Source organism: Oryctolagus cuniculus, chromosome 6 (assembly GCF_051225735.1).
Source record: "Oryctolagus cuniculus isolate XC-2025 breed Fujian yellow rabbit chromosome 6, ASM5122573v1, whole genome shotgun sequence".
NCBI lineage: Eukaryota > Metazoa > Chordata > Mammalia > Lagomorpha > Leporidae > Oryctolagus > Oryctolagus cuniculus.
This window is the reverse complement of record NC_142872.1, coordinates 145,397,574-145,424,138: the sequence shown is the minus strand read 5'-3', so window position 1 is coordinate 145,424,138 and position 26,565 is coordinate 145,397,574. Positions and strand designations below refer to the sequence as shown.

Here is a 26,565-nt window from a genome sequence, read left to right as displayed (position 1 = left end):
TACCAAACAAGTTTGTCTTTTAATTTCATTTTCCACAAACTCTGTGAAGACTCCTTATGTTTCTGGTTGTTGTACACAATCTCGTTATATAATACACAAATATATACATATATACACATACATGTATATATATATTTCAAAAAACTAATGGAAAAATAAAATTAAAAGATATGTACATTCTCTATGACATTTTTGAAAACTCCCAGTATGTACCATCATTTTGGTATGAGTATATGGTAGTCATTAAGCCAGTTATTAACTGAATTGCCTGAATAGTGTCACTACTTGTCAGATGTTCCTCTTTATGCCATAGCACTTTCTCTTCCTGTAAGACAGGAATGATAATAACATCTTCCTGTTAAAGTCCAACCTTATACAACGATGGGAGGATTCTGGGGGAATAAAGTTTGGAAAAATAGTGTGTGAATTAGGTAGGCAATATCCATAAATTTGGTAAATCCAGTTGCTGTAGAATTTGTTGAATGTGACTGGATGTTTGTGTCCCCTACCTCTGTGAGTTCACATAAAATAATTTCAGGTGGGCCTAAGTATGTCATTGGTAGAATATCCTGATACATTTTAATTTCAAATAAACCATAAATGATATTTAGTATCTAAGCATTACATGAGACATACTTTTAAAAAATTCTGTTTAACAACGGAGTCACTGTGCACCTGCTCCCCATGCAGGATCTCTGTCCTTAATGTGTTTTACTATGAGGGTTAATGGTAAAACTACTAGTCGACAGTACTCTATATGTTGTGCAGTTGTGTGGGTACAGTCCGTTGAAATCTTTGCTTAGTATATACTAAGTTGATCTTCTGTATATAAAGATAATTGAAAATGAATCTTGATGAAGAGTGGGATGGGAGAGGGAGGGGGAGATGGGATGGCTGCGGGTGGGAGGGAGGTTATGGGGGAAAAAGCCACAACAATACAAAAGTTGCACTTTGTAAATTTACATTTATTAAATAAAAAACCCAAAATATTCTGTGTATCCAAAATTCATGCTTAGATGAGCATCATTGCATTTTTGTTTGCTAAATTTGGCAACACTAGCCTTGTGGACACTTTTGTTCAGGGGAGCCAGGGTTAGGAAACAGAATTGAGCATGGAGGAAGGAAAATCAAGAGTAGCCTGGAATCCACCAAAGCCTCTGAATCTGCCCCTCAGCACCTTCACCCACGATGAGATCACAGTAGCTGCCACTCACACATCACCTAATCTCACCCAGAGCTTTCCTGTGGCCAGACCTTAATGTGGAAACATGGAGGTAGGGGAATCCAAGAAATGCAGTTCTAGCCTGGTTCACTGACCAGTACGAGATGTCATATTGCACAGTAATGAGTCATACATGTACAGCTCTAGATCAGCACTTATGCATAATACACATTCAGAAAATATTACGCTTTACTGTAACTGTTTCTCCATTTTAGTAATTTTGCCAAATGGGACCTTAGACTCAGAAGAGGGTCAAGGGTTCAATGAAGAGTAGTTCAAGGTGCAAGGTGTAGCAAATAATTAAGCTGTCAACTAAGGAAATGAGTTTTTTTATTGGAACAAAAGACAACTTTGCCTTGAGATTATAAAAGAAGCTCTCTTGGGGAAGTAACCATTTTCTCCCAGACGCGACAGAGGCCTGAGGGCCGCTCAGGGCATGGGATCGTCGCAATGGAGGCTTGTGGTCATGCTGATGCTTTCGGTCCTGTTGTGATTGTGTTGTAATTATTGCTGTATACTTTCATGTTGGTTGTGCCTTTTACTCTCTTCAGTGAAGACAGAAATGTTTGAAAATGGGCTGTGAATAGATTGTGTGGCACTGTTTTGGCCACACTAGTCCAGGTACTGCGTTCTCCAGCAGCTGTGTAAGAGTCTTGATTTGGTATCTGTTTCCAAATTCCTGTTGCTTACCTACCTGATTGCCTGTGTGACTGCAGAACATTCAGCCTCCACTGCTCCTTTTCCTGGTCCAAAAAGCCTAATTTTGATTTTAGGGAAGTAACTTTTCTCTCATCAATGCAATCACTAATATTCCTTGGTCAAGGGGGTGACCGTACAGCCAAATTTTGGCTGACCAGATATGAGAGCCTTTGTAGATGAATGGCTATTTATTTTCTTTTTGTTTTTAGATTTTATTTATTTCATTTGAAAGGCAGAGCAACACAAGGGAGGGAGAAAGGGAGAAATAGAGAATATTTCATCCCCTGGTTCAACCCCAAATGGCCAGAACAGCCAATGCTGGGTCAGGCTGAAGCCAGGAGCCAGGAACTTCATCTGATCTCTCTTGTGGGTGACAGGGATTCAAGTACTTAGGCCATATTCCACTGACTTCCCAGGCATATTAGCAGGGAGCTGGATTGGAAGCACAGCAGCTGGAACTTGAATTGGTACTCTGATATAGAATGCCAGAATAGCAGGCAGTGGCTTAATCTGCTGTACCACAGGTGCCCATTCCATGAATAGCTATTTCAAACAACCTTCTGGGGCTGGGGCTGTGGTGTAGTAGGTTAAGCCTCCGTCTTCTGTGTCACCATCCCATTTGAGTCCTGGCTGTTCCACTTCCAATGCAGCTCCCTGCTAATGGCCTGGGAAAGCAGTGGAAGATGGGCCAAGTGCTTGAGCCCTTGCACCCTCAAGAAAGACACAGAGAAACTCCTGGTTCCTGGCTTTGGATGTACCTAATTCAGTCATTGTGGCCATTTGAGGAGTGAATCAGCAAATAGAACACCTCTCTCCCTCTCTCTCTCTCCCTCTCTATATTTGCATCTCTTCTTCTCAAATAAATAACTAAATCTTTAAAAAAGAAAATCTTCTATCCCATCATGTTCCTGGACAAGAATGTCTTCCAAGACTCAGAAAACAGTCATCTAAACCTTTGCTTGCTGCACACGTACAAAGTCTCTGGGGTACCATGGTAGAATTGTCCCAGTTAAGTCTTGAGTGATGTATCTTCTGGAGTGGAGCATTTGTCCTTGTTGCTCGTGGTACAATAACCTCCTTCCTAAATTTTGCAGATTCCCCTACTTGAAATCAATCCTCCCATCCCAGAATGGAAGCTAGAAGTGCTGGCTTGCTAAATTCTCACCTCTAATTCTCACCTCCTAATCTCCATTGCAGCTTGCATTGAGCATTTGCATAGAATCTGTCTGTTTGAGGTGCCCACTTTCAGGCTTTGAATCAGAGACTAGTTTGGACATGAACCTCAAATCGCATAGAATCTGCTGTGATTAGGGTGACATTAGTCCTGTGCAACAAAAATATGCAACGTCCACTGGCTGTAGTAGTAGTTTTTCCAGTGGCAGCTTCCATTACCTGTGAAGTAAGACACAGTGGATTTAGAATGATTTGCAATGTTTTTAAAAGTTTTAAAATTAATTTGAAAGGAAGGGAAAGAGAGAGAGAGAGAGAGAGAGAGAGAGAGAGAGAGAGTGTCAGGCTAGCTGGTTCACTACCAGAAGGCCCACAATAGCCAGGACTGGGTCAGGTTGAAGCCAGGATCCAGGAATTCAATCCAGGTCTCCTACATGAGTGGTAGAAACCTAACTACTTGATCCATCACCTGCAGCTTCCCAGAGTGTTCATTCACAGGAAGCAGGAATGGCAAATGGAGCTGAGACTTGAACCCAGGCATTTCATTGTGGGATAAAGGCATCCTATGGCACATTTAATCGCTATTCCAGTACCCAACCCTGTGGTGCTGCTTTCCAAAGCCTCACTGCCTACCTTGATACTGGATTCTCCAGGAGATTCAGCAGGCTATTCGATATACTCTAAGAAAATTCTCTTATCTTTTAAATAATTAAGTTTTTCTCGCAATACAAATAGGAACTTTAACTGATACACATTCTAAGACAAAAGTTCTACTACTTTCCTACTATATACTACTTTCCACTAACATTACTCAGATATCCATTCACAGATTTTCAAGTCATCTTTACATGATTTTATATTTGGATAAATTCTTCACATCTAAATAAACATATGTCTAATGATGAAATTTCAAGTTTTATGTTAGATAATGCGAGTGATTAAAACATGGCATGGATTCATTGGAAAAGTATGGGAATATATTACAGTAGAATAAAATAATCCAGAACCCTATAATAATCCTAGCTGAAAGTTTTTCCTTCTGTTTTTTCTATGCATATTTGCAAAGAAAATCTAAACATCTAAACAATTTGTTTCTTTCATCTTTTATGAGATGTCCTAGCCCATTTACCATTCTATTAAACAACCAAATAACCAAACTCATAAGTGAATAGTTTGCATATGGTGATTTTCTAGGGCCATTCTCAGTTTTTTATTGTTATTAATATAATATGTTTCATGTGAATTTCTTAGCATATAGTCCTAAAAGTGATATTATCAAGTAAAAGGATGCACTACTGCCCTGATACATGGTATATTAATTTGCTTTCCAAAGGGCCTATCATGGATGGGAGTACATACTTCACTGTGTGCTATCTAAAAGTACATGTGATGTCACTTTAAAAATTTGCTTAGTTAAAATGGTATTTCAAATTGGTAAACAAAAAAAGACTAAGAAGAAAAAATTTATACAATAAATGCAAAATGACTAATCATAGATGAAAACAATTCAACCTCACCAGAAATAAATAAATAAATAAAGCAAGCAAATAAATGAAATATTATTTTGATGTAAGAATTTCTAGAATAATTTATACTTCTTAACATATCTGCCTGGGAGGAAGTTTGATATTTTACAGATTAATTTAAAGCAGTGCATACCTACTGTGTCAGGTATGTTAGGTCCACATCTATGTGCTCTTTTTTTCTCTTCTTCCAATGGCCTTATTGTTAATGTCTTTCTGAATACAGTATTTCCTTTGTAGGTGGGACATGATTTTATGGCAAGTTTTATTTTTTCTTTCCGGTCATATTTGTCTTTGTTGGGAAATGATGTCTGATCCCATTGTCCTTGTCACTGACAGCCCAGCACTTTTCTTTTATTATTCCAAAATCTCTTCCTTTGTTTTCTCTTCATATTTGGACTAGCATTACCAATTTATCTTCTGCATGTTGAATTACTTCTTTCTTTTTTGTTCATTTTAAAGATTTGTTTTATTTATTTATTAAAACACAGATTACAGAGTGAGGGAGAGATACAGAGATCTTTCATCTGCTGGCTCACTCCGCAAATGGCCAGGGAAGGGCTCTGCTGAAGCCAGGAGCCCATAGCTTCATCTGGGTCTCTCAGATGGGTGAAGGGGCCCAAGGATTTGGGCCATTTTCTGCTGCTTTCCCAGGAGCATTAGCAGAGTTGGATTGGAAGCAGAGCAGCCAGGACTCCGCCCATATGGGATGCCAGCATTCCAGGGAGCAGCTTAACTTCCTATACCACAGCACCGGCCCAAGGATTACTTGTTTCTTAATGTGTTGACATTTTCTCACATCATACTTCTGAGGTTATCAAACTTCATATTTTTAAAAAGTCATTTAATTTTTAAAAGGCAAGAAACAAAGGGGTTCATGTATTTCTTAATTAAAAAATTAACAGATATATAAAAATTATGTATATTTATAGATACCATGTGATGTTTCAAAATGAGTATGCATCATGTAGTGTCCAATCAGGGTGAATATATCTACCTCCTCAAACATTTAATGTTTTTTGATTGTGACCAGAAAGCCAGAGAGGGATGTAGGGAGTGTGGAGTGGGGAATGGTTGATTAATGGGTACTAAAGGTTAGAAAGAGTAAGAAGCTCTGGGATTCTGTTGTTCAGCTAGGGTGACTATAAATAATGTTAATGTACAGTATATTTCTGTATAAAAAGAAAAAAATGAAGATAGGACTTTGGAAATTTTCACCATAAGAAATTTAAATGTTGTTCTTCAGCTCTCTAGGAGAGGGTCTAGAGTAGCAGGTATTTCAGGTCTAGTTTGGTCTTACTACCAATGTAAAGTGCTTCTGGAGTTTCTCCCAAATGCTTACTTATGTCCAAGTGTAGACCCTAGACTAGCAACATCACCATTCACTTCTTCTTTATGCAAAATTTTATGCCCTACTTCAGACTCACTGAATCAGAAACTGGACTTGGGGCTCAGCAATCTGTGTCTTAGCAAGTTCTCCAGGCATTTCTGGCACACCCTGAAGTCTAGAACCTCCCAATCCTTCTCAAAACTCCATGTGCAGAAGAATCATCTGGGGATTTTGTTAAAAATGTTTTTTTAGTAGCCCAATAGCTGAAAAATGAACTAATTTTTATATCTGTATATTCAGCTTTCTTTTACTCACATTTTATTCCCTAGCCTTTTTATTTTATTTTCCATCACTAGTGTTACTTGTTTGTCGCAATCTTTATCTTGTTAATCAACTTCCACTCTGATATTTTATGATATTTTCTATGATCTTAAAAAAAATCATGTGCCCGGTTCATGGACATATGGATGTCAGTGTGTAATTGCTACAAATACCAGTTAGATTAAGGTGTTCTATATTCTTCTTCTTCTTCTTTTTTTTTTTTTTTTTTGACAGGCAGAGTGGACAGTGAGAGAGAGAGAGAGAGAGAGAGAGGTCTTCCTTTTCCATTAGTTCACCCCCAATGGCCACCGCGGCTGGCATACTGCGGCCAGCGCACTGTGCTGATCCGATGGCAGGAGCCAGGTGCTTCTCCTGGTCTCCCATGGGGTGCAGGGCCCATGCACTTGGGCCATCCTCCACTGCACTCCCGGGCCACAGCAGAGGGCTGGCCTGGAAGAGGAGCAACCGGGACAGAATCCGGCGCCCCGACCGGGACTAGAACCCGGTGTGCCGGCGCTGCTAGGCGGAGGATTAGCCTATTGAGCCGCGGCGCCGGCCTCTATATTATTCTGATTGTACATATTTACTAATTATTTTCTCTATTTAGAATTAATCAATGAAATAATGGTATTAAGATAGTCTACCATATTTTTTTTTAAATGTATGCTTTCTGATTTAGCAGTCTAGATAAAAATGCCTGAAGTTATAAAGCTTTGGCAAACTCCTAGATGCCACTATTTGCTGCTGAATTTTTGGCTACATTTTGAGTAGCAAGAACCTAGGAACTTTACTTTCAGCCAAGCAGTGTGATTTCAACAGCATAAGAGGGTCTATATTTTAAGTAACTGAATAATGATAAGCAGACTCATTCTGGAATTTTTGCATGGAAGCTCCTATTACTGGGTATACTATCCACGAAACATGAATTTTTTGTGGAAACATATAAGAATTTTTCTAAATTTCTACAGCCAAGTTTCAAGGATGAGAAACTTATTACAATAAGTGATAAGAATATAATGGATGACATTTGCTGAAAATATTTACTGTATGCTTACGATCTCTTTTAATCATCACAAATTCTCTAGGGGGCCAGTATCATCATTTTCCCATTTTACGCTTCTTACCTTAGTTTCTCTGACTGTAACTCAGATTACTTGCCTTGTGCTATCCAGCTAGAAATGGGCAGAGTCTTTAGTTAAACTCAGGCAGGTTAAATTCAAATCCCAGTGCTACAGATTTTGTGCTTGTTCTGCTCTAGTATTTTAGTCTGAATACAACTTTAAGCACACACATAAACACACACAATTAAACTTCCTTCATATTGGATTACCACAATTAATATAAGAAATCTGAGTAAATGTGGGCTACAAATCAATGGTACCTGGCACAGTGCTTATACTTATTGAATTCATTTCAATCCATTCTACATAGCAGCCTCTGTACTGGCTTCTTTTGTTTAAAAAAGACCTGCACTCATTCATACATTTTACTATTTTCTTTCATAATAACCTTGGAAGACAATACTCAGAGGAAGGAGGCTTATCTTAATGAATAAAGAGAAGATTTTGAAGGGGTTGACCAAAATGGGACCACCTTGTATACTAAAGCTATATCACCCCATTTTTAAAGGTATAGCACCTTGTTTGGAACATTAGAGTGGCTCAATGAGGGAGAGAAGATGCACTGGTACATTGTAGTGTACATTGTGGTTCTCCCAGTCTCTCTCTCTCTCTCTCTCTCTCTGTGTCTCCCTCCCTCCCTCTCTCCCTCTTCCTCTTTCTCCCTTTGTCTCTTTCTGTCAACACATACAAGGGAATTCTGTTCTCCATAGTAATTACCTTGTAGCTTGAAGCATGCAATTTGATCATTCCTTGGATCAGGAAGTACATTATTATTAGTTAAAAAGTTATCCATATTAAACGGTTGCACACCAGCACTAGCATTATAATCTGCAGTTCTGGTGATCACATATGGAAGGTTACAAGTTGGGTAACTGCCACGGGACATTCCCTCTTTTTATAAACATTTCTCAAGCCCTGTTGTCTGCGAAGCTAAGACATTTGTTTTCAAATATGATGATCTTCAGTATGAAAGGTCCTAGATGGCTAAAGCCTAAATAAATCATCTCCTGAAACTTTTTAAAAATATAAAGTACTTTCTCTTTTTCTCCTCTGAGTCAACTTTACCTCTGCTCCTGCCAGCAGGTAAAAAGACAGGGTAGGTGACAATTCAGATTCAGAAGTCTCAAAGCCTTGTGATCCTTTCAATATATCCTCAGACCAGATTTATCTATTATCTTTTTTAATTATTTTTTATTTTTTATTTTTTTTGACAGGCAGAGTGGACAGTGAGAGAGAGAGACAGAGAGAAAGGTCTTCCTTTGCCGTTGGTTCACCCTCCAATGGCCGCTGCGGCCAGCATGCTGTGGCCGGCGCACTGCGCTGATCCGATGGCAGGAGCCAGGTGCTTCTCCTGGTCTCCCATGCGGGTGCAGGGCCCAAGCACTTGGGCCATCCTCCACTGCACTCCCTGGCCACAGCAGAGAGAGCTGGCCTGGAAGAGGGGCAACCGGGACAGAATCCGGCGCCCCAACCGGGACTAGAACCCGGTGTGCCGGTGCCGCAAGGTGGAGGATTAGCCTAGTGAGCCGCGGCGCCGGCTATCTATTATCTTGATTTTGCTGTTTGTATTAAATTTTTAAGAATTGACTGAGCTAAATTGGATCCTAGTCCTTTATAGAGGCACAAAGCAGGGCAGACAGTTTGTCTAGTAGTTAAGATACCACTTAAGATGCCCTTGTCCTACCTTGGAATTCCTGACTCCCACTCCTGATACCAGCTTCCTGTTAATGCAGTCCCTCAGGGGCATAGTGATGGCTCAAGGAATTGAACACTTCACCCGTGTGGGATACCTGGAATGAGTTCCCATTCCCTGCTTCAGTCCAGCCCAACCCTGACCATTGCAAGCAAGCTATATCTCTCAGATATATAAATGATGAAATTTTGTAAAGAAAAAAAAAAGCATTGTACTTCATCATGAAACTCTTTATGACAGGTAAAGAAAAGAGAGAGCAGTTTCTGAAGATCCTTCTTGCTCAAGGATCCTTCTTGCTAAAATGACTGATGGGCCTCGGATTGGAGGACACTACAGGTGCTTGGAAGCTAGAGAGAACCTAGGTCCTGCCTGTGCAGTATTTGTCAGAAAAGGGCTTTTGGGAACAGAGTGAAGCTAAGACCTTGGAGCCAGGTGAGCAGATAGTTAGGCGTTGGCCACAAACCAAAGAGGAAGTGTACACAGGTGGGCAGTCAAGAATCAGGAGGCTACAGACACCCAAGGGCAAAGTAACATGAGCTCTCTGAAGTCTGACTGGGCAGGCAGCCACTAACTGGGAATGCCAGTGGGAGGGAAAGGCGGGGACAGCCAGGGAACCAGAAACTCATCTGGCCAGCTACTGTGAGTGCTGCCACCAGTAACAAAAGACCTGATAAGAGGACCAAGCCCTTTTTATGATGTAGTGGGAAAGGCATGAGCCGAGGAATCTGACCTGAAGCTGCTCCTTCACTGTGCTCTGTCACCAGGGGTGGGTCTCTATGTCCGGGCTTCTAGCCCAGTGCCCCAGTGCCTGACACAGAGAAAGGAGAAATGAAATGCCACGAGGCCCAGTTTCTCTTGTTCAGACCACGGATTTTTGTCTACCTCATTGGACTGCTGGAAGGATGAAAATGGGCAGGAGAAAGTTACTAGGAAATACCTAACATGCCATGTAACAGGTGCTTCATCCCCCCCCCCCCCTTTTTTTTTGACAGGCAGAGTTAGACAGTGAGAGAGAGAGAGAGAGACAGAGAGAAAGAGAGAAAGGTCCTCCTTTTCCATTGGTTCACCCCCCAAGTGTCCGCCACTGCTGGCTGCGCCGATCCGAAGCCGGGAGCCAGGTGCTTCCTCCTGGTCTCCCATGCGGGTGCCATCCTCCACTGCCTTCCCGGACCACAGCAGAGAGCTGGATTGGAAGAGGAGCAACCGGGACAGAACCAGTGCCCCAACCAGGACTAGAACCCGGGGTGCCGGCGCCACAGGCGGAGGATTAGCCTAGTGAGCCGCGGTGCTGGCCAGGTGCTTCACTTTCTCTTTTTCAATAGCCATCTTGCACATTCACTTTCTGCAAGGGCATGAGGCAGGGAAAGTGGAAAAATAAAAGAGAAAGGCTCATTTCAACACAGGCATTGGGCCTTCACCAGAGGCTTGTGTTGTCTTTAAGTGGTAGGTGTCTTTTAGAGGCAGCTTCTCACCGGAAATTCCTGTTTCCTACTTTGAATTAAAACATGTCCTGTTCTGAGAACCCTTGTCAGTTTCTGCCTGAGACCCCTGGACCTTATTCCCATTGTCAATGAAGTTTTTATTAGGAGAAGGTGTAGCTATGTGTGATCACAGGTGCGGAGAGAGGAGAGTGATCAGAAGCTGGGTGTTCTTGTAAGTACCGCGTGCTAACCGATTGTGCCACTGGAGCCGCAGAAGCTGTGTTTTCAAAGCAAGCGCACCGTTGTGTTATGTGGGATGGGTAGTCAAGGATGGGAGGTGTTTGATGAAGATGAAGGGAGCTTTCCATTCTGCGGAGTTTTCCTAATCTGTCAGCCCCTTGGTTATAGTCCTCAGTGTTTCCATACCCTTCCTTCCCACATCCGTGCCCTAGGGATAAGATCCAAGGTCCTTTACGAGACAGAGAAACTTTTAAGATCTAAATTGAGCAACCTGTGTGTCCTCAATGGTCACTTCTCCACCCCTCACATGCTAGCCCAGAGTATGCCATGTTCTCCGCACATCACTGTGAATGATGCATACTTTATCAGCAGTGTTTTTCTCCTTCTACCCATTTACCATCAAATTCCACCTTACACTTCACATCTGAGCTTGGAAGTCACTTCTAACAGGAAGTCTTCTGTGACCTCCTATGTCTGCCCCAAATGCTCTGTTCCCCATGGGCTTCTGTATTACCCCATACTTATTTCTAAATATGCAGAAAATCACACTGTGCAAAACAGAATAACTACATGTATTCTAACTTTCTTTCCCATGCTGTGTATTTTTAAGCGGAAAGGACTGTCCAGTCAACTGTGTATCCCAAGCACCTAAAAGCTAATAGATATTCAATGAATATTTGTTGAATAAGTGAAAGAATGAACTGACCTTGAAGAAAGAATTCCCTAGCAGTAGCAAAAATAATCCAAAGCAATTTTGGTGATAAGAAAGCAATAAGGCACATACTGGAGCATCAATAAAACCCTGAACAAAAATAATTTAAAGTTGTGCTGAATGACAAAGAAAACCTTTATAAATAATGTTGCATGATTGTAGACTCAAACTTCTAAACACCTGTGCATATATGAACTTTGACATCATTTTATGGTACAATGTTTTCAGATTCAGCTCTCATAAGATTATTTTCCCCCCTGTAAACTTGATTCTGAGATTTGAAATGATGTCAACAATAGTAATATAGTTCCTTTGAAACAGAGTCAACAGAAATAAATTTCATTTTTCCATATCAGGGGATATATCACACATAAAGCAATAAAATGAAGAGATGAGTCCCAGCTGGGATGGACCAATGAAAGCAGTGACCATGGAGGGTGTCAGCAATTTCAATCAAAGTCCAAGGGACTCTGGCAAGCTCAAATATTCTCTGGATTCGGTTCAGTGGCCAATCCTTTTATTCTGTACAGCAAATGGAGAGAGCTTCCTACCACAAGGTACTGGTCAAGTCACTCCATTGTTTTTAGCCTTTCAATGATTAGCTTCTCATTCTATAGGAGGAAGCCTACCTACCATGGCTTACCATCCTCTTTATGAGCTATCTGCTGCCACCCCCCACATCCTCATCTTGGATCTTGTCCTCACCATTGCCTGTCATGTTTCCTGTAATTTCTTGCCCTATGACTATGAGAAGCACCTCTAGAATGTGAGCAAAGGCAGAGTTATAGGAAAGGGAACGCTAACATGGAACTTATGCTATAAAGCATTTTGCTAGAATTAGCTCATTAATCCTGCCAACAGCTCCACAAGTAGATGCTATTTTAATTTGCTTCTTATAGACCAAGAAATCAAGACACAGAGAGTCTAAGGAGATAACCTGGGGTTCCGTTTCTTTCATGGTTTAAAGCTCAGTGTAACGCCGAACTCTACCCTGCATTGCCTTTAAGAAGCATCAGTTTTGGTGGAGGCATTTGAAGCCCAAGGTAACATAAAAGAAATGTGTGTACTTATCCTTGCTTGGATGGAAGTCTCTGCTCATGGCATGTTAAGGGAGGAAAAATGTCCTGAAATTCAGCAAATAATTTTCTAGGGTAACTAAACATAGTGAGTCCCTTTTTGGGAAAAGGACAAGGTTCTGTTGATAAGTATTTCTCCTGTAACATAATAAGCCATAGTTTCTGCAAGTGTTCAAGAGTACTTCAGGGGCTGGTTCTGTGGCGTAGCAGGCAAAGCTGCCACCTACAGTGCCAGCATCCCATATGGGCAGCAGTTCGAATCCCAGCTGCTCCATTTCTGATCCAGCTCTCTTGCTATGGCATGGGAAATCAGTGGAAGATGGCCCAAATCCTTGGGTCCCTGCACCCACGTGGGAGACCTGGAGGAAGCTCCTGGCTCCTGGCTTCAGATCGGCGCAGCTCCAGCCATTGCAGCCACTTGGGGAGTGAATCTGCGGATGGAAGAACTTCTCTCTCTACCTCTGCCTCTGCCTCTCTGTATCTCTGCCTTTCAAATAAACAAATCTTTTTTTTTTTTTTTTTAAGAGCACTTCGGTGACTGGAAAATGGAGTTAAAAGGTATGCTTATTTTGTTGCAAAATCTTTGAAATTCATGAGTTTTTCCACAATATGTACCTTTTCATGAACTTTTTGAAGACCCCGATATGCATGAATTTCAAAATGTTTTTTGCACAGAGATAATTTTATCTTTAAATTCCATTTCCCATGAACTTTTTAAAAGATCCTTGTTGCACTGAATTTTATTATCAGAACACTGACATTTACCATACATGTAAGTTTAAAGTTATTTATTTATTTGAGAGAGAGAGAGAGACAGACAGAGAGAGAGAGAGAGAGAAAGAGGGAGAGCTTACTCGCATTGCTGGTTTACTCCCCAGATGCCCACAATGACCCCTGACTGTGCCAAAGCCAGAAGCTGAGAACTTAATCCAGGTCTGCCAGGCAAGTAGCAAGGATTCAACTACTTGAGACATTCTTACTGCCTCCCAGGATCTGTATAAGCAGGATGCTGGAATCAGAAGCCTAAGCCAGGAGATGAACCCAGGCTCTCTGATGTGGTATATAGACATCTTGACTGGTCTTAAAAGCTAGGCAAAATGGCTGCTCCTAATACCTATAAAGTTAAACAGTTCACAAGGGTCATGGGAAACAAGAGACAGAGAGAATGGGTTTGAAAATAAAGTAATTGTGAGGGTAGCGCTCTGGCGTAGCGAGTGGGTAGAGCCACCCTCTGCAGGGCTTGCATCCCATATGGATGCCAGTTCGAGTCCCGGCTATTCCACTTCTGATCCAGCTCTCTGCTGTGGCCTGGGAAGGCAGTAGAAGATGGCCCAAGTGCTTGGGCCCCTGAACCCATGTGGGAGACCCAGAGGAAGCTCCTGGCTCCTGGCTTCAGATCGGCACAGCTCTGGCTGTTGCAGCCAATTGGGGAGTGAACCAGCAGATGAAAGACCTCCCGGACAGGGCGCCAAATTCTGTCCCGGCTGCTCCTCTTCCTGTCCAGCTCTCTGCTGTGGCCTGGGAGTGCAGTGGAGGATGGCCCAAGTCCTTGGGCCCTGCACCCATATGGGAGACCAGGAGAAGCACCTGGCTCCTGGCTTCAGATCAGCGCAGTGCACTGGCCGCAGCAGCCATTGGTGGTGAACCAATGGAAAAGGAAGACCTTTATCTCTGTCTCTCTCTCACTGTCCACTCTGCCTGTCAAAATAAATAAATAAATAATTAAAAAAAGGAAAATTTCCTGAAATATTTCATTTTGCAAAATCAAGCATAGGTATGTGAGAATATGATGAGTGGTTTTGAATAATAATGTTGACAGCTGTGTCATTGTTCATGTGATGTGGATGCACTAAGAACCCAGGGTTTTGTTACCAGGGAGGCTGATGATCTAAATTTTCTGAGACAACATACATGACACTGGCACATTTCCCATTTCTCCAAGATATTCCATTGTGGTATATTTAGTTGAGCTTCTAAACATCAAGAGAGCAAATTTGCATGGGAAATAAAAGATTCTAAAAGTAAGCATTCTGCTACTTTTCATCTCATGCAGTGTGCTTTCCCACAGAGTAATATCCTTTTTATTACTGAGGGAAGCACTGATGTTCAGGCTGTCATTGCAATATCCACTTGCAATTTCCTTCCTTATCACTCCAGGAATGAGATGAATGATGAGAGATGCTCAGGATCTACATTTCCTAAATGTGTTAACACTGTGCAATTCAAATGGAACTCTGGTTCAATTTAGTCAAAAGCACTATTTGTTGAAAACTATTTACAAGACACAGTAATAGTCACTGCCAATAGCTGGAGTCGCTGATTGGTTACTGGTATTCAACCTATTCTTTTGGAGTGCATCAAAAATAGAAAGTGTGCACTTATACATGCAGGTTGAGTTTGCAAGTGGAGCTTGGATAGAAGTGTTCATGTGCATGGATTCACTCGATGTGTGATTTGGGTAAATGTCTATTGTATAGCACTTATATGCCTTTCTCTAAGTACAAGCTCTGTGTAATTCAGTGGTCATTCAACCTGTAATTACAGAGTGCAAGGGATTCGACGTAGAACAACAGAGATTCATTCTCTGCCTCAAGAATAGCCTTTCCCGAGGGGAGACAATAAGATAAACAACGGGTCAATGGCCGCAGTAGAGCTCTGGTCAAAGCTGCATTTCACTCAGTTTCTAGTGCTAGATATTTTTCTCCTCTAAATTCTCTTTCTCTTTGTCCACGCAGCTCTGCAGCAGGAGGTTAGTTTGGAAGTGCTATGAAGTGAGATCTCTTCCCCTTTGGTTTCATGTGCTTGTTGAGTATGCGCAGCAGACTGAGAGGGGAAACACAGTGAGGTTGGGGTATTTATCCCTAACTTCTTCCCTGACAGGTTGGTGTAGGCTGGCTGAACCTCTCTTGGGCAAATTTTGCATTTCTTTTTATGTAATCTTCTTTGCACTCTTTCCAAATCCCAAGGTCTACTCACTCCATCAGTGCCTCTAGGGACCAATTGCTATTAGGCCTGGGATTCTGCAGTATTCTTTGTGGTTTCCCTCACCTCCTCATACTTATAAGTGATACTTTTATTAATATGCCCTTAAGTGTCTCCCTGTATGTGTACCATCTGTGTCCTGACAGCCAGAGTAAGCAGTGAAATGGAACCTTTTGCTGTCCTATCTGTATCTCCTATCCATATTACTTGGGATGGTCTCCTCTAACCCTGTGGATTTCAATGATTTTTAAAACCTCTACCCACTGTGTCAAGAGTGTTAATATCTTTATTAAATAAGTATAGCTATGCTGCAAATCAGCCTCTATACTACAAAGGCTCAACTCAGCAGTAAATAAATTGCAAAATACAGCAATTCCAGAAATATTTTGAGTAATGGTAACCTTGGGAAAAGGAACATACAGCTTCACAATGTGATTAATTTAAATAATAACAATCTTTTGGATTTTTAATTTCAGGGCTGTTTGTTGAATATGTGAACCTGTGCAGTGTCTGATATTGGGTAAGTATTCCATACAAATGAGTAAAATGGAATTACAGAAATTTGTCTAGAAGCTAGACTTTAAACTCCACAAGAGAAGAGCTTGGGTTCTTTTAAATTAATTTATTTATTTGAGAGGTTGAATTATAAACAGAGAGAGGGAGAAATGGGGGGGGGGTGTCCTCCATCCCATCCACTGGTTCACTCCCCAATGGCTGTAACAGCCGGAACCGGGCTGATCTGAAGTCAGAAGCCGGGAGCTTCATCTGGGTCTCCCAGGAGGGTACAGGGGCCCAAGCATGTGGGTCATTTTCCACTGCTTTCCCAGGCTATAGCAGAGAGCTGGATTGGAAGAGGAGCAGCCGGAACATGAACCAGCACCCATATGGTATGCCGATGCCACAGGTAGAGGCTTATCCTATATACCACAGCGCTGGGCCCAAGCTTGCATGTTATTGATCTCTATTCCCAACTCTGCCTAGCCCAGTGCCTTTTGAAATATGTGTTCAAGTAATGATAACTGAATAGGGAATAAATATGCAGAGATCCAAGTGTTGAAAGCATTGTCCACTGAGAATGAAGAAGAAAATAGACTCATACGAACAATGAACAAAAATTGGGTAGCAGGAAAATAAGTGACTCCCAGGAAAGTCAGACACAGCCCTCAGTTCACATCTGTATTTTACCATTCAGAAGCTTGTACCCTTGAACAGAAGGCCCAATCACCCTAGTCCTCCGTTCCTTATTTGCATAGTAATAACAATTATCAAAAACTGTCTCCATTAAGATTAAATATGATAATTTGTATCAAAGAGTGTTTTCAGAATATCTACATAATCAATCTATTTTACTTCGAGTATTATTTTTATGAGAATCTTCATGAGGGTATGAACCTTAATTAAAGTGATGTTTGTGGCCGGCGCCGCAGCTCAATAGGCTAATCCTCCACCTTGTGGCGCCAGCACACCGGGTTCTAGTCCCGGTCGGGGCGCCGGATTCTGTCCCGGTTGCCCCTCTTCCAGGCCAGCTCTCTGCTGTGGGCCGGGAGTGCAGTGGAGGATGGCCCAAGTGCTTGGTCCCTGCACCCGCATGGGAGACCAGGAGAAGCACCTGGTTCCTGGCTTCAGATCAGCGCGGTGCGCCGGCTGCAGCGCGCCAGCCGCAGCAGCCATTGGAGGGTGAACCAACAGAAAAGGAAGACCTTTCTCTCTGTCTCTCTCTCTCTCACTGTCCACCCTGCCTGTCAAAAAAAGAAAAAAAATAAAGTGATGTTTGTGTGGATGGCATTTTGCCTCCTATATGATAGAGACAAAAAAGTGTAGTAAAAATTTTGGAAAGTCAAAATGAAAAATTGTTCAATATAATATTTGTCAACATAATTTGAGAAGTTCTTAAAATGCATCTAAATTCAATAATAAAATCAAGATGTTGTTCTTACATCAGAGTCATTTAATTTGCATATTACCATTCAACTGAATGTTATTTTTCCATCTAAGAACACTTTTCATAGCACAAAAGATTTCTTTCTTTTTCTTTTCTTTTTTTTTTAATTTATTTGACAGGTAGAGCTATAGACAGTGAGAGAGAGAGAAACAGAGAGAAAGGTCTTCCTTCTGTTGGTTCACTCCTCAAATGGCTGCTACAGCCAAGGCTGCACCAATCCGAAGCCAGGAGCCAGGTGCTTCTTCCTGGTCTCCCACATGGGTCCAGGGAATCAAGCACTTGGGCCATCCTCCACTGCCTTCCCGGGCCACAGCAGAGAGCCGGACTGGATGAGGAGCAACTGGGACTAGAACCCGGTGCCCATTTGGAATGCTGGTGCCGCAGGGGGAGGATTAACCAAGTAAGCCACGCTGCTGGCCCCCAGCACAAAAAATTTCTTAGATTTTGCTAGAATTCTAGGCTTGGAATTGGATAGGGAAAATTTATTGATTTTTCCCAATTTTCTAGGCTAGTTTTTGAATAACTGTCACAAATTAAAAGCTTAAACAAACATGGAGTACAATGTCAAAGACTAGTCAATTCTATTGGTGTCAATGTTCAGACCAGTGAGTACATTCCCATATTTACTTCTGGGGTCTCAGAGGAAAGGAAACAATTTCTCCAACTTAAAGTTTTGCCTGGGGATGTGGTGGAATGGGACAAATGTATGGGCTCCAGTGCTTAACAGATGAGTTCAAATCCTGCGTTGGCCAGCTATTCATTGTGTGGGTCTCTCAAAAAGCTGTTCCTTCATCTTCAACAAGGGAATGATGTTAGCTACTTTATAGACATGTTGCCAGAACTTTCCTGTGATCTATGCCAAGTACTCATAACACTCGGTACACATGTCACAAAAATGTCTTGAGAATTAATATAAAGTTTTGAACCTTGAGATGCATCGAACTGCATCCACTATATTGTGGGTTTGATGGAAGAGACATGTTTTTGTATACCCAGACCCAAATCCAAGTACAGTAAATGAGTGTAAGATATTACAAAGTAAACATGAAATAAGAATGTAATGTAATAAAGATGAGTATCCTATCATCTTACATGTTCTGTGTTTGCAACCATCCCCTTTTCTGGTTCATGTTATTTGGCATGCAATGACATTTGAAAAGGAACTGAGTCACAGGAATCCCCCAATAACTTGCTAACACATCTGTGGATTCAAGAAGGCATTGTGCCAAAGGGATAACCTTGGAAAAACTCATTCTGCCTATTTTTAAAAGACTTTCTATCAAATCCCAATGGAGTCTCTTTAAAATATGAGACTGTGAGAAAGTCTTTAGCATGGATATAGTCAGCAAGACAGCTGGTCTTCTTGGCCCCATTTCTCTGGGTCTACACCCTAATATCAACTTTCTATTTTAATGCTGTGGTGATGAATAAGTAGATCCCAAAGAAAAGAAAGTAGAGCATTTACTTATTTATAATTCTTATACTCTGGGAATATAACCAATTGTTGTTGGACCTGATCCCTACAAGGAACAAACCTCTTGTGGCACAGAAGGGTAAAGATGAGACCTAGACACCAAACACTATTTTCTCACAATCATCCTCGTGAATTCTATCCATGCCAATCTCACACATTTTTCTCTTTCCAATTAAATATGTATGGGTTCTCAGTGCTTGATAGCTTTATCAGGAAGCAGTTATTTATTAACTCTGAGTATTAATTTCTTTATCTGGAAATGATTATCCCACTTCAGGATTATTTGGAACAGGAGTTGCAAATGGAGATTTTAGGAGAAATTTCTGAAAATTGGCTAGCACTCAGAAAGTGTTAATTCTTCTACAAAGCCTTTTAATATGCCAACCAGATATCTAACCCATGAGCATGGAACTGCCTTTTCTATCCAACAATTCTAACTTACTTCTTTGGAACATGGTTTGTCCTCAGTCACCCTCTCCTTCTAGGAAATGATCTTTCTCAAACACTTCCTGGTCTAAGAGTGAACAAATAAATCCAAAATGATCTCTCTTACTGCCTGATTTAGGTTGATTGTTCTGGGAATGAACCCATTATTTAAACTGGCCAAAATAAGAGATCTTCTCCCTGGCTTTTTAATTTGAGAAAAGAGCATGGATCACTCATTTTCTGATGATGACCCTGAATGACTGAAGATAAAGTTGCCAGGTTCAATGTTTCCTGCTGATGGGAAAGTATTTCCTAAGAAAATGCAGCCAAGATGCAGACGGAAGACATCTAGTATGTTCTGGAGAAAGTGGAGTTTCTATTCCCAATTTGACCCTGAGCTGTATTTGTTCTCTTTGTGGTTATAAGTCTTCCAATACATGTCTATTTATTTTAGCTTACCTAGTTTCTTGTTGGCTTGCTGCCATTTTCAATTACAAATAAACTTGACTTAGGAAATCCATTTAAAAAGTCAAGACTATAAACTCTCCAGGGCCATTGGGAAGTTCCAGAGTCTGCCCAGGTAATCCCAAAGTTGGCTCTGAATAAGGAGTGAATACTGTCCTTACCTACCTCTAAGCAGAGCTAAATGGGAAGGTATTGAAGTCAGGGATTGTGGGGAGCAACTGGGAGCAACTCGGACTAGACTAAGTTACTGGAATTAAGACTTATTCTATGCATCTGCTCTCCCACAATATGGCGCTGGGAGAGGAGGAAACAGCTTCTACTCAGCTGCCTCCAGTTCAACCAATAAACTGTAGGACCTGCTCCTGATTGGAGGAGAGCAGCGTACTCGGCGTGTGGGTAGCAGAGTTGGGATTGGCGGAAGAGGACTATAAAGGAGGAGAGAGACAACATGCACCAGGAACATCTAGAGGAACATCTATCTGAAGGAACACCTGTGCAGCCCCCGAGAGAGCCAGCTGGTGGTGTGCCGCTCCCCCGCGGAAGTGGGGAAAGTGGCAGGGGGAACCGCCCTTCCACGGAGGTGGAAGGGACAGTAGCCAACCCGGGAAGAACCAGCAGAAAACCCGGGGAGGGCCGAGCAGACAAAAGAACAACGCAGGGTCCTGTGTCGTTCCTCCATGAAGACGGGGAGTGACAAGGGATAAAGAAAATGTTGGGAGTTAGAGACTACATAGATGAGATTGTCATATAGTAAGCCGTATTAGCTAGTCATATAGTATTCCACAAAAGTAATAACACATACATACACCAAGGAGACCAAAGCCAGATCCTGAAACTCAAGAAAATCACATGGAGCATGAAATCTATGAAAAGTTCAGATGCAGCATCTATTATATAGATGCTGCTGTTTAGGTCCCAGTATACTGAGGCTCAGAGAGGATAACTATGACCCCACTTGCTGAAGGGAAGGGTAGTGTTAAATGAGTGACTAGGTATAGATATAGTAATTTGCCACCTAAGAAAATGAGTTCAATAAAAAATATTTAATTTACAGTGTTTTAATTCTTCATTTGTATCATCTTTTGGTCCAATATAGGTACTTCTTCCAGTTTATGGGTGAAGCGCCTACCCCTTCAACCCCAAAAAAATGTCTAACAAAAACTTATATTCCAACTTTTAGAACAGAAGGCATATAAAAGTCCAAGTTTATAAGATCATTGTTTCAAAAAAATTTTAATACGATTTATTCATTCATTCATTCATTTGAAAGATAGAACTACAGACATAGAGAGAGAGAGACAGAGAGAAAATTCTTCTATCTGCTGGCTCACTCCCCAGATGTCCAAAGCAGCCAGGGCTGGGCTAATTTGAAGCCAGGAGACAAAAGCTTCTCTGGGTCTCCCATGTGGGTGCAGGCCCATACACTTAGGCCCATGCACTTCTACTGCTTCCCCAGGCCATAGCAGAGAGCTGGATCAGAAGAGGAGCATCCAGGACTTGAAACAGTGCCCATATGGAGTGCCAGTGTCACAGGTGGTGACTTTACCTGCACACCACAATGCCACTGTACGTTTCAATTCTGAAGGATTCTTTATTTGAGTGGAAGAAAGACAGAAAGATGCACATAGACAGGGATCTTTTATCTGCTGGTTCACTTCCCAAAATGCCTGCAATGTCCAGGACTGGGAACTCAATCTAGTTCCAGCTGGGAACTCAATCTAGGTCTCCCATATGGGTAATGGGAATCCGATTACTTAAGCCATAACCACTGCCTCCAGGGCCTACATTGATGAGAAGTTGGACACTGAAGCCAGAGTGGACAATTGAACCCAGGCAGAGTTAGACAGTGAGAGAGAGAGAGACAGAGAGAAAGGTCTTCCTTTTGCTGTTGATTCACCCCCACAATGGCCGCTATGGCCAGTGTGCTGCAGCTGGCGCGCTGCGCCGATCCAAAGCCAGGAGCCAGGTGCTTCTCCTGGTCTCCCATGCGGGTGCAGGGCCCAAGGACCTGGGCCATCCTCCACTGCACTCCCAGACTACAGCAGAGAGCTGGACTGGAAGAGGAGCTACCAGGACTAGAACCCAGTGTGCTGGCACCACAGGCAGAGGATTAGCCTAGTGAGTCACGGCGCCGGCGGGATGCAAGTATCTCGACCAGTATATTAACTGCTGGCTAAACTTCTGCCCCAGGATTCTTTGTTCTATAAAAGAGTAAGATAAATTTTTAATCTAAGTGTAACTTACTTGCAGTATAGCTGAATGTAAGGGAATTTGTACGTAATATTTCAGAACACATCTCTTAAATGAAGGACAGACCAACAACCAATAAATGTATTTAATCTTCTACAGGTTAGTTTGCTGTACATGATGCATAAAAGAGTTTAAAGGTTAGGAATAAACCAATATTATTCCAGTGAGTCATGTTTACCATTTATCAGTCCTAGGGTGTTCTCTAGATGTTTATTTTTTCCTATCTATAATCAAGATGAAAAGGTTATAGGTTCTTAAAGGGGTCTTTAGAACCCAGCATCCAAGGTCATAAATTCTCTAAATCCACAGCAAGGATATTGTAAGGAGATAATAACCACCCTCTGTTCGATAAATAGAGTCTTTTAGACTTAATAGCACTTTTCCATTTATTATTTGATATGAACCTTATTGCAGCCTTTGAAGCAAGTATTTTTTACAGCCTTTTAAGGATTGATAAAATTGAGGTTATACATTAAATGACTTGCCCAAGGCTGTACATGGTGTTAGTTCACAGAACAGCCAGAATACATAGCCCATTCTTGTGACTATTTTGCTTTCCAGTACAATACAGCTGCATCGCAGCAAAACACCTTGTCTGTCCTTGATTGAGCTGTCTGAGATAGATTAGAAATGACAGTAACAAATTCCCTTTAAGGCAGCTTCCTGTTTTCCAAGCATGATACTGCATAATGCCTGTGGTTGAGCTTCTTGAAAATTGTTCTGAAATCAAAGCCCAAAATGCATTCAGGCAGTTTTTCAATTACTTGGCACCAAACTTTTCTTGAATCTGATCCCACTGTCAGATAACTGACAGACATGCCCCAATTCCTATCTAGTAAATTAACCACTATATTTTTTTCTGAATTAACTGATTTCACAAAATATGTTTATAACCAGCTGAAGTATATGCTAAGTAAAACTTTTGTGTTTGTTAATTTTTCAAGAATAAGTTGGAGAAGAATTTCTAAGAATTGAATCTTTACTTAAACACTTGGATATTTTATTACATATTTCAGAAGTTGTCATTATAATTATATATTTTATGAACTCTAGAAATATACTGTAATTCTATTTTATAGAGGTATGTTTGTTTTATTGAGTGAATCCCAGGCTAGAAGTACCTTAAAGACTAAGAATAATAAGATAGTACACCACTTGTGTTGTTTCAATTATGAATACATTTGGGAAAGAACAAGTATAAACAAATACTGTCAGAAATAAAACAGCATCTCTTGGTTAATCAACAATATTATTAAATGTTATAATGTTAATTATTATTTCAAGCAGAAAAAATTGGGATGTCGAAAATTTTGATTAACTTAATTGCTTAATGATTAATTAGGAAAAATGAATTCTCTCTCTCTCTCTCTTTTTTTTTTTTGACAGGCAGAGTTAGACAGTAGACAGTGAGAGAGACAGAGTGAAAGGTCTTCCTACCATTGGTTCACCCCCAAAATGGCTGCTGCGGCAGGTGCGCTGCGCTGATCACAAGCCAGGAGCCAGGTGCTTCCTCCTGGTCTCCCATGTGCAGGGCCCAAGTACCAAGTGGGCCATCCTCCATTGCCTTCCCGGGCCACAGCAGAGAGCTGGACTGGAAGAGGAGCAACTGGGACAGAATCCGGTGCCCCAGCCAGGACTAGAACTCAGAGTTTTGGCGCCGCAGGCGGAGGATTAGCCTAGTGAGCTGCGGCGCTGGCCAAGAAAAATGAATTTTTTATCAACCAGTACCATCATATCACTCTTCTTTACCAACTGGGAAGTTGTAATTATGTATTTTTTTTAACTGCGTCCCAGTTTCTTTTTATTTGATTTTTTTGTTCTTTTTTTCCTTTTTTTAAGTATGGAGGCTCAAGTATAAGATGTAGATATTTTTTGTTAAGCTTTACAAAAACAAACAAACAAACAAACAAAAACAAAAAACTCCTTTTGCATTCCGTAAAAATTGACAGAAAAGCACTTGGCCAGAGGAGCAGCCCCCGCCCCCACCCCGCGGCCTCCGAGGGACAGGGGCAAGCCTGCACAGGACGGCTGAGCCACCTCTCCTTCCGCCCAGGGCTGGCCCCTGTCCGCCGACCTCCGCCCCAAGTAACTCCCAAACGCACTGGAGTCGCACCTCCAGGTTTCCTTCTGTCTCTCACACACCACAGTTATTTCATAAATTTTTTTTTTACATTTTTTACACCAATGTAACAAAAAGGGGGAGGGGAGGGGAGGGGCTGACGGACAGCGTCTTTATGCCTATGGGGGGGGGCGGGGCGGGGCGGACCGGGCCCTCGCGGGCTTTATGCAGACACCGGAGTTCCGACAGCGGAACGGTGGGAAGCAGGCCTCGGAGCCGGAGCAGGGCTGTGACTGGGCTTTATGCGGGGAGATGGCGCTGTGCGGTAGAGGATGTGGGTTGTTAGGGGCCTGTCAGAGAGGGAAAGGCCAGGGCCAGGGAGCAGAAAACGAGTTTTCTAGGAAAAGAACCTAAAGAGTGAGCGGCGTGTCCGGCTACCGCGGAGCAGGGGCATAGCTCTGCTGCTTTCTCTTCAAAGCCTCCACCAGGTCGTTCTTAAGCGCTTCTTGTTTAGAAGCCAACAATGCCTTTGACCAGTACCGAGACCTGTATTTTGAAGGTGGTGTCTCATCTGTCTACCTCTGGGATCTGGGTCATGGCTTTGCGGGAGTGATCCTCATAAAGAAGGCTGGAGGTGGATCAAAGAAGATCAAAGGCTGCTGGGAGTCCATCCACGTGGTGGAAGTGCAGGAGAAGTCCAGTGGCCGCACCGCCCACTACAAGCTGACTTCCACGGTGATGCTGTGGCTGCAGACCAACAAATCCGGCTCGGGTACCATGAACCTCGGAGGCAGCCTTACCAGACAGATGGAGAAAGATGAGACTGTGAGTGACTGCTCCCCACACATAGCCAACATCGGGCGCCTGGTAGAGGACATGGAAAATAAAATCCGAAGTATGCTGAATGAGATCTACTTTGGGAAAACGAAGGACATCGTCAACGGGCTTAGGTCTGTGCAGACTTTTGCAGACAAATCTAAACAAGAAGCGCTTAAGAACGACCTGGTAATTATGTATTAAATCATAGTTTGTACTAGGGAATGAAAATTATTAATACTTAACACCTTCTTGTTACACTAATATACATGTTTATAGCCATAAACATAACAATAATCAATGGAAGCTCCAGTCACTTCATAATGGAGCAATTTCAAGGGAGCAAAATATTCAGCAGTTATCATCTATTTTGCATATTTATAACAAACTAATCATGTTGATGTTAATGATGTCCAGATTCCTTTAGTGGGTATATTCCATCTCTAGCTAACTTGAATCTGTAAAAATATATGGGTGGTCTGAATAATCTTTCTAACATTTTTCCATTTCTTTAAATGTTAGAGCGACACACAGAGACAGACAGAGTCAGACAGAGGGAGATCTTCCATCTGGTGCTTCACTTCCTGGATAATTGAAACAACCTGGATTGGACAGGCCAAGGGCTGGAGCCCAGGATTCCATCCAGATCTCCGTGTGGTGCCCGGGACTCTGGCATTCTTAACTGGTGCCTCCCAGGGTGTGCATTAGTAGCAAGTTGCATCAGAAATCGAGGAGCCAGGACTCTAACCATCCACTCCAATATAGGATGTGGATATTCTTAGTGGGATCATAACTTTTGTTCCACAACACCTACTCCTGTTTGAATAATCTTTTTGCTATAATTGTGTTCATCTTAAAATCAATACCTGTAAGGTTATTTGCTGAGGACTTTTTCTTCAAATTATATGCTTAACACAGTTGATTTATTATTTCATTTTATTTATAGGCCCAGTCTTACAGTAAGTATTTCATGCTTCAAAAAATCCCCTTGAAATGACTGCTTGTTTTGTTTAATTTACTGTGTTGCAATATCAATTCATACAAATGCCACAATTAATTACTTCTTATTTCATCTTGCAGTTGGGATGCCTGAGCCTTTCACATATTCTATCAAATACTCTATGTCGCAATGTTAATCAATGAAGCACTATACCTGTGCATGCTGGGTGTATGTAGCTATAAAGAGTGCTTCACAGACATCCGGCCCATCTTCATGGCCTCAGGGAGGGTGTCTCTTAAGGGAAACCAGCTAGTTTTGGCACGTTTTCCTGTGTTGGAATAAGATTTGTGTGGGTTGAATTCCAAATGTTATTGGAGTTGCCTAGCTACCACATTTCAGTAGAGGAGAAACTGAGCATTTTGACAGCATTTGGCCATGTAGCAAATTACCAGGGCCTCTTTTGACAGCTGAGTGTAGAGAGTGTTCCATTTTTACCCAATATGCCACTGAATAAAACCAACTCTAGGGCAAATACTAAAGTGGATAGTTCTCTTGCCCCCATACTTCTGACTCTCATCAGGGTTTAGTAGCTTTTACACTAATGTATGGACCAGGAGTGAATTAAAAAGTCCGTGAACAAATACTTTTGAGCCCTGATGATGCACCAGGAAACAATGGAGAAC

General features: G+C 41.8%; 1 protein-coding gene across 1 annotated transcript; it reads left to right on the top strand.

The window, feature by feature from the left end:
• The first annotated feature begins 1,672 nt into the window (after positions 1–1,672).
• LOC103348163 (F-actin-capping protein subunit beta-like) lies at positions 1,673–25,146 on the top strand. The gene is made up of 4 exons (XM_089336193.1): positions 1,673–1,722; positions 24,017–24,152; positions 24,265–24,474; positions 24,583–25,146. The coding sequence occupies exons 1-4, from the start codon at positions 1,673–1,675 to the stop codon at positions 25,144–25,146; spliced, it is 960 nt and encodes a 319-aa protein (XP_089192319.1).
• Positions 25,147–26,565: the final 1,419 nt, after the last annotated feature.

Bases quoted from the DNA above. Each gene is read 5' to 3' on its own strand.
- LOC103348163 (XM_089336193.1), top strand. From the start codon at position 1,673: ATGGAGGCTTGTGGTCATGCTGATGCTTTCGGTCCTGTTGTGATTGTG. The intron at 24,153-24,264 runs GTAACTCCCAAA...TGTAACAAAAAG, and splicing joins TCCGCCGACCTCCGCCCCAA to GGGGAGGGGAGGGGAGGGGC. The intron at 24,475-24,582 runs GCCTGTCAGAGA...GCAGGGGCATAG, and splicing joins GAGGATGTGGGTTGTTAGGG to CTCTGCTGCTTTCTCTTCAA.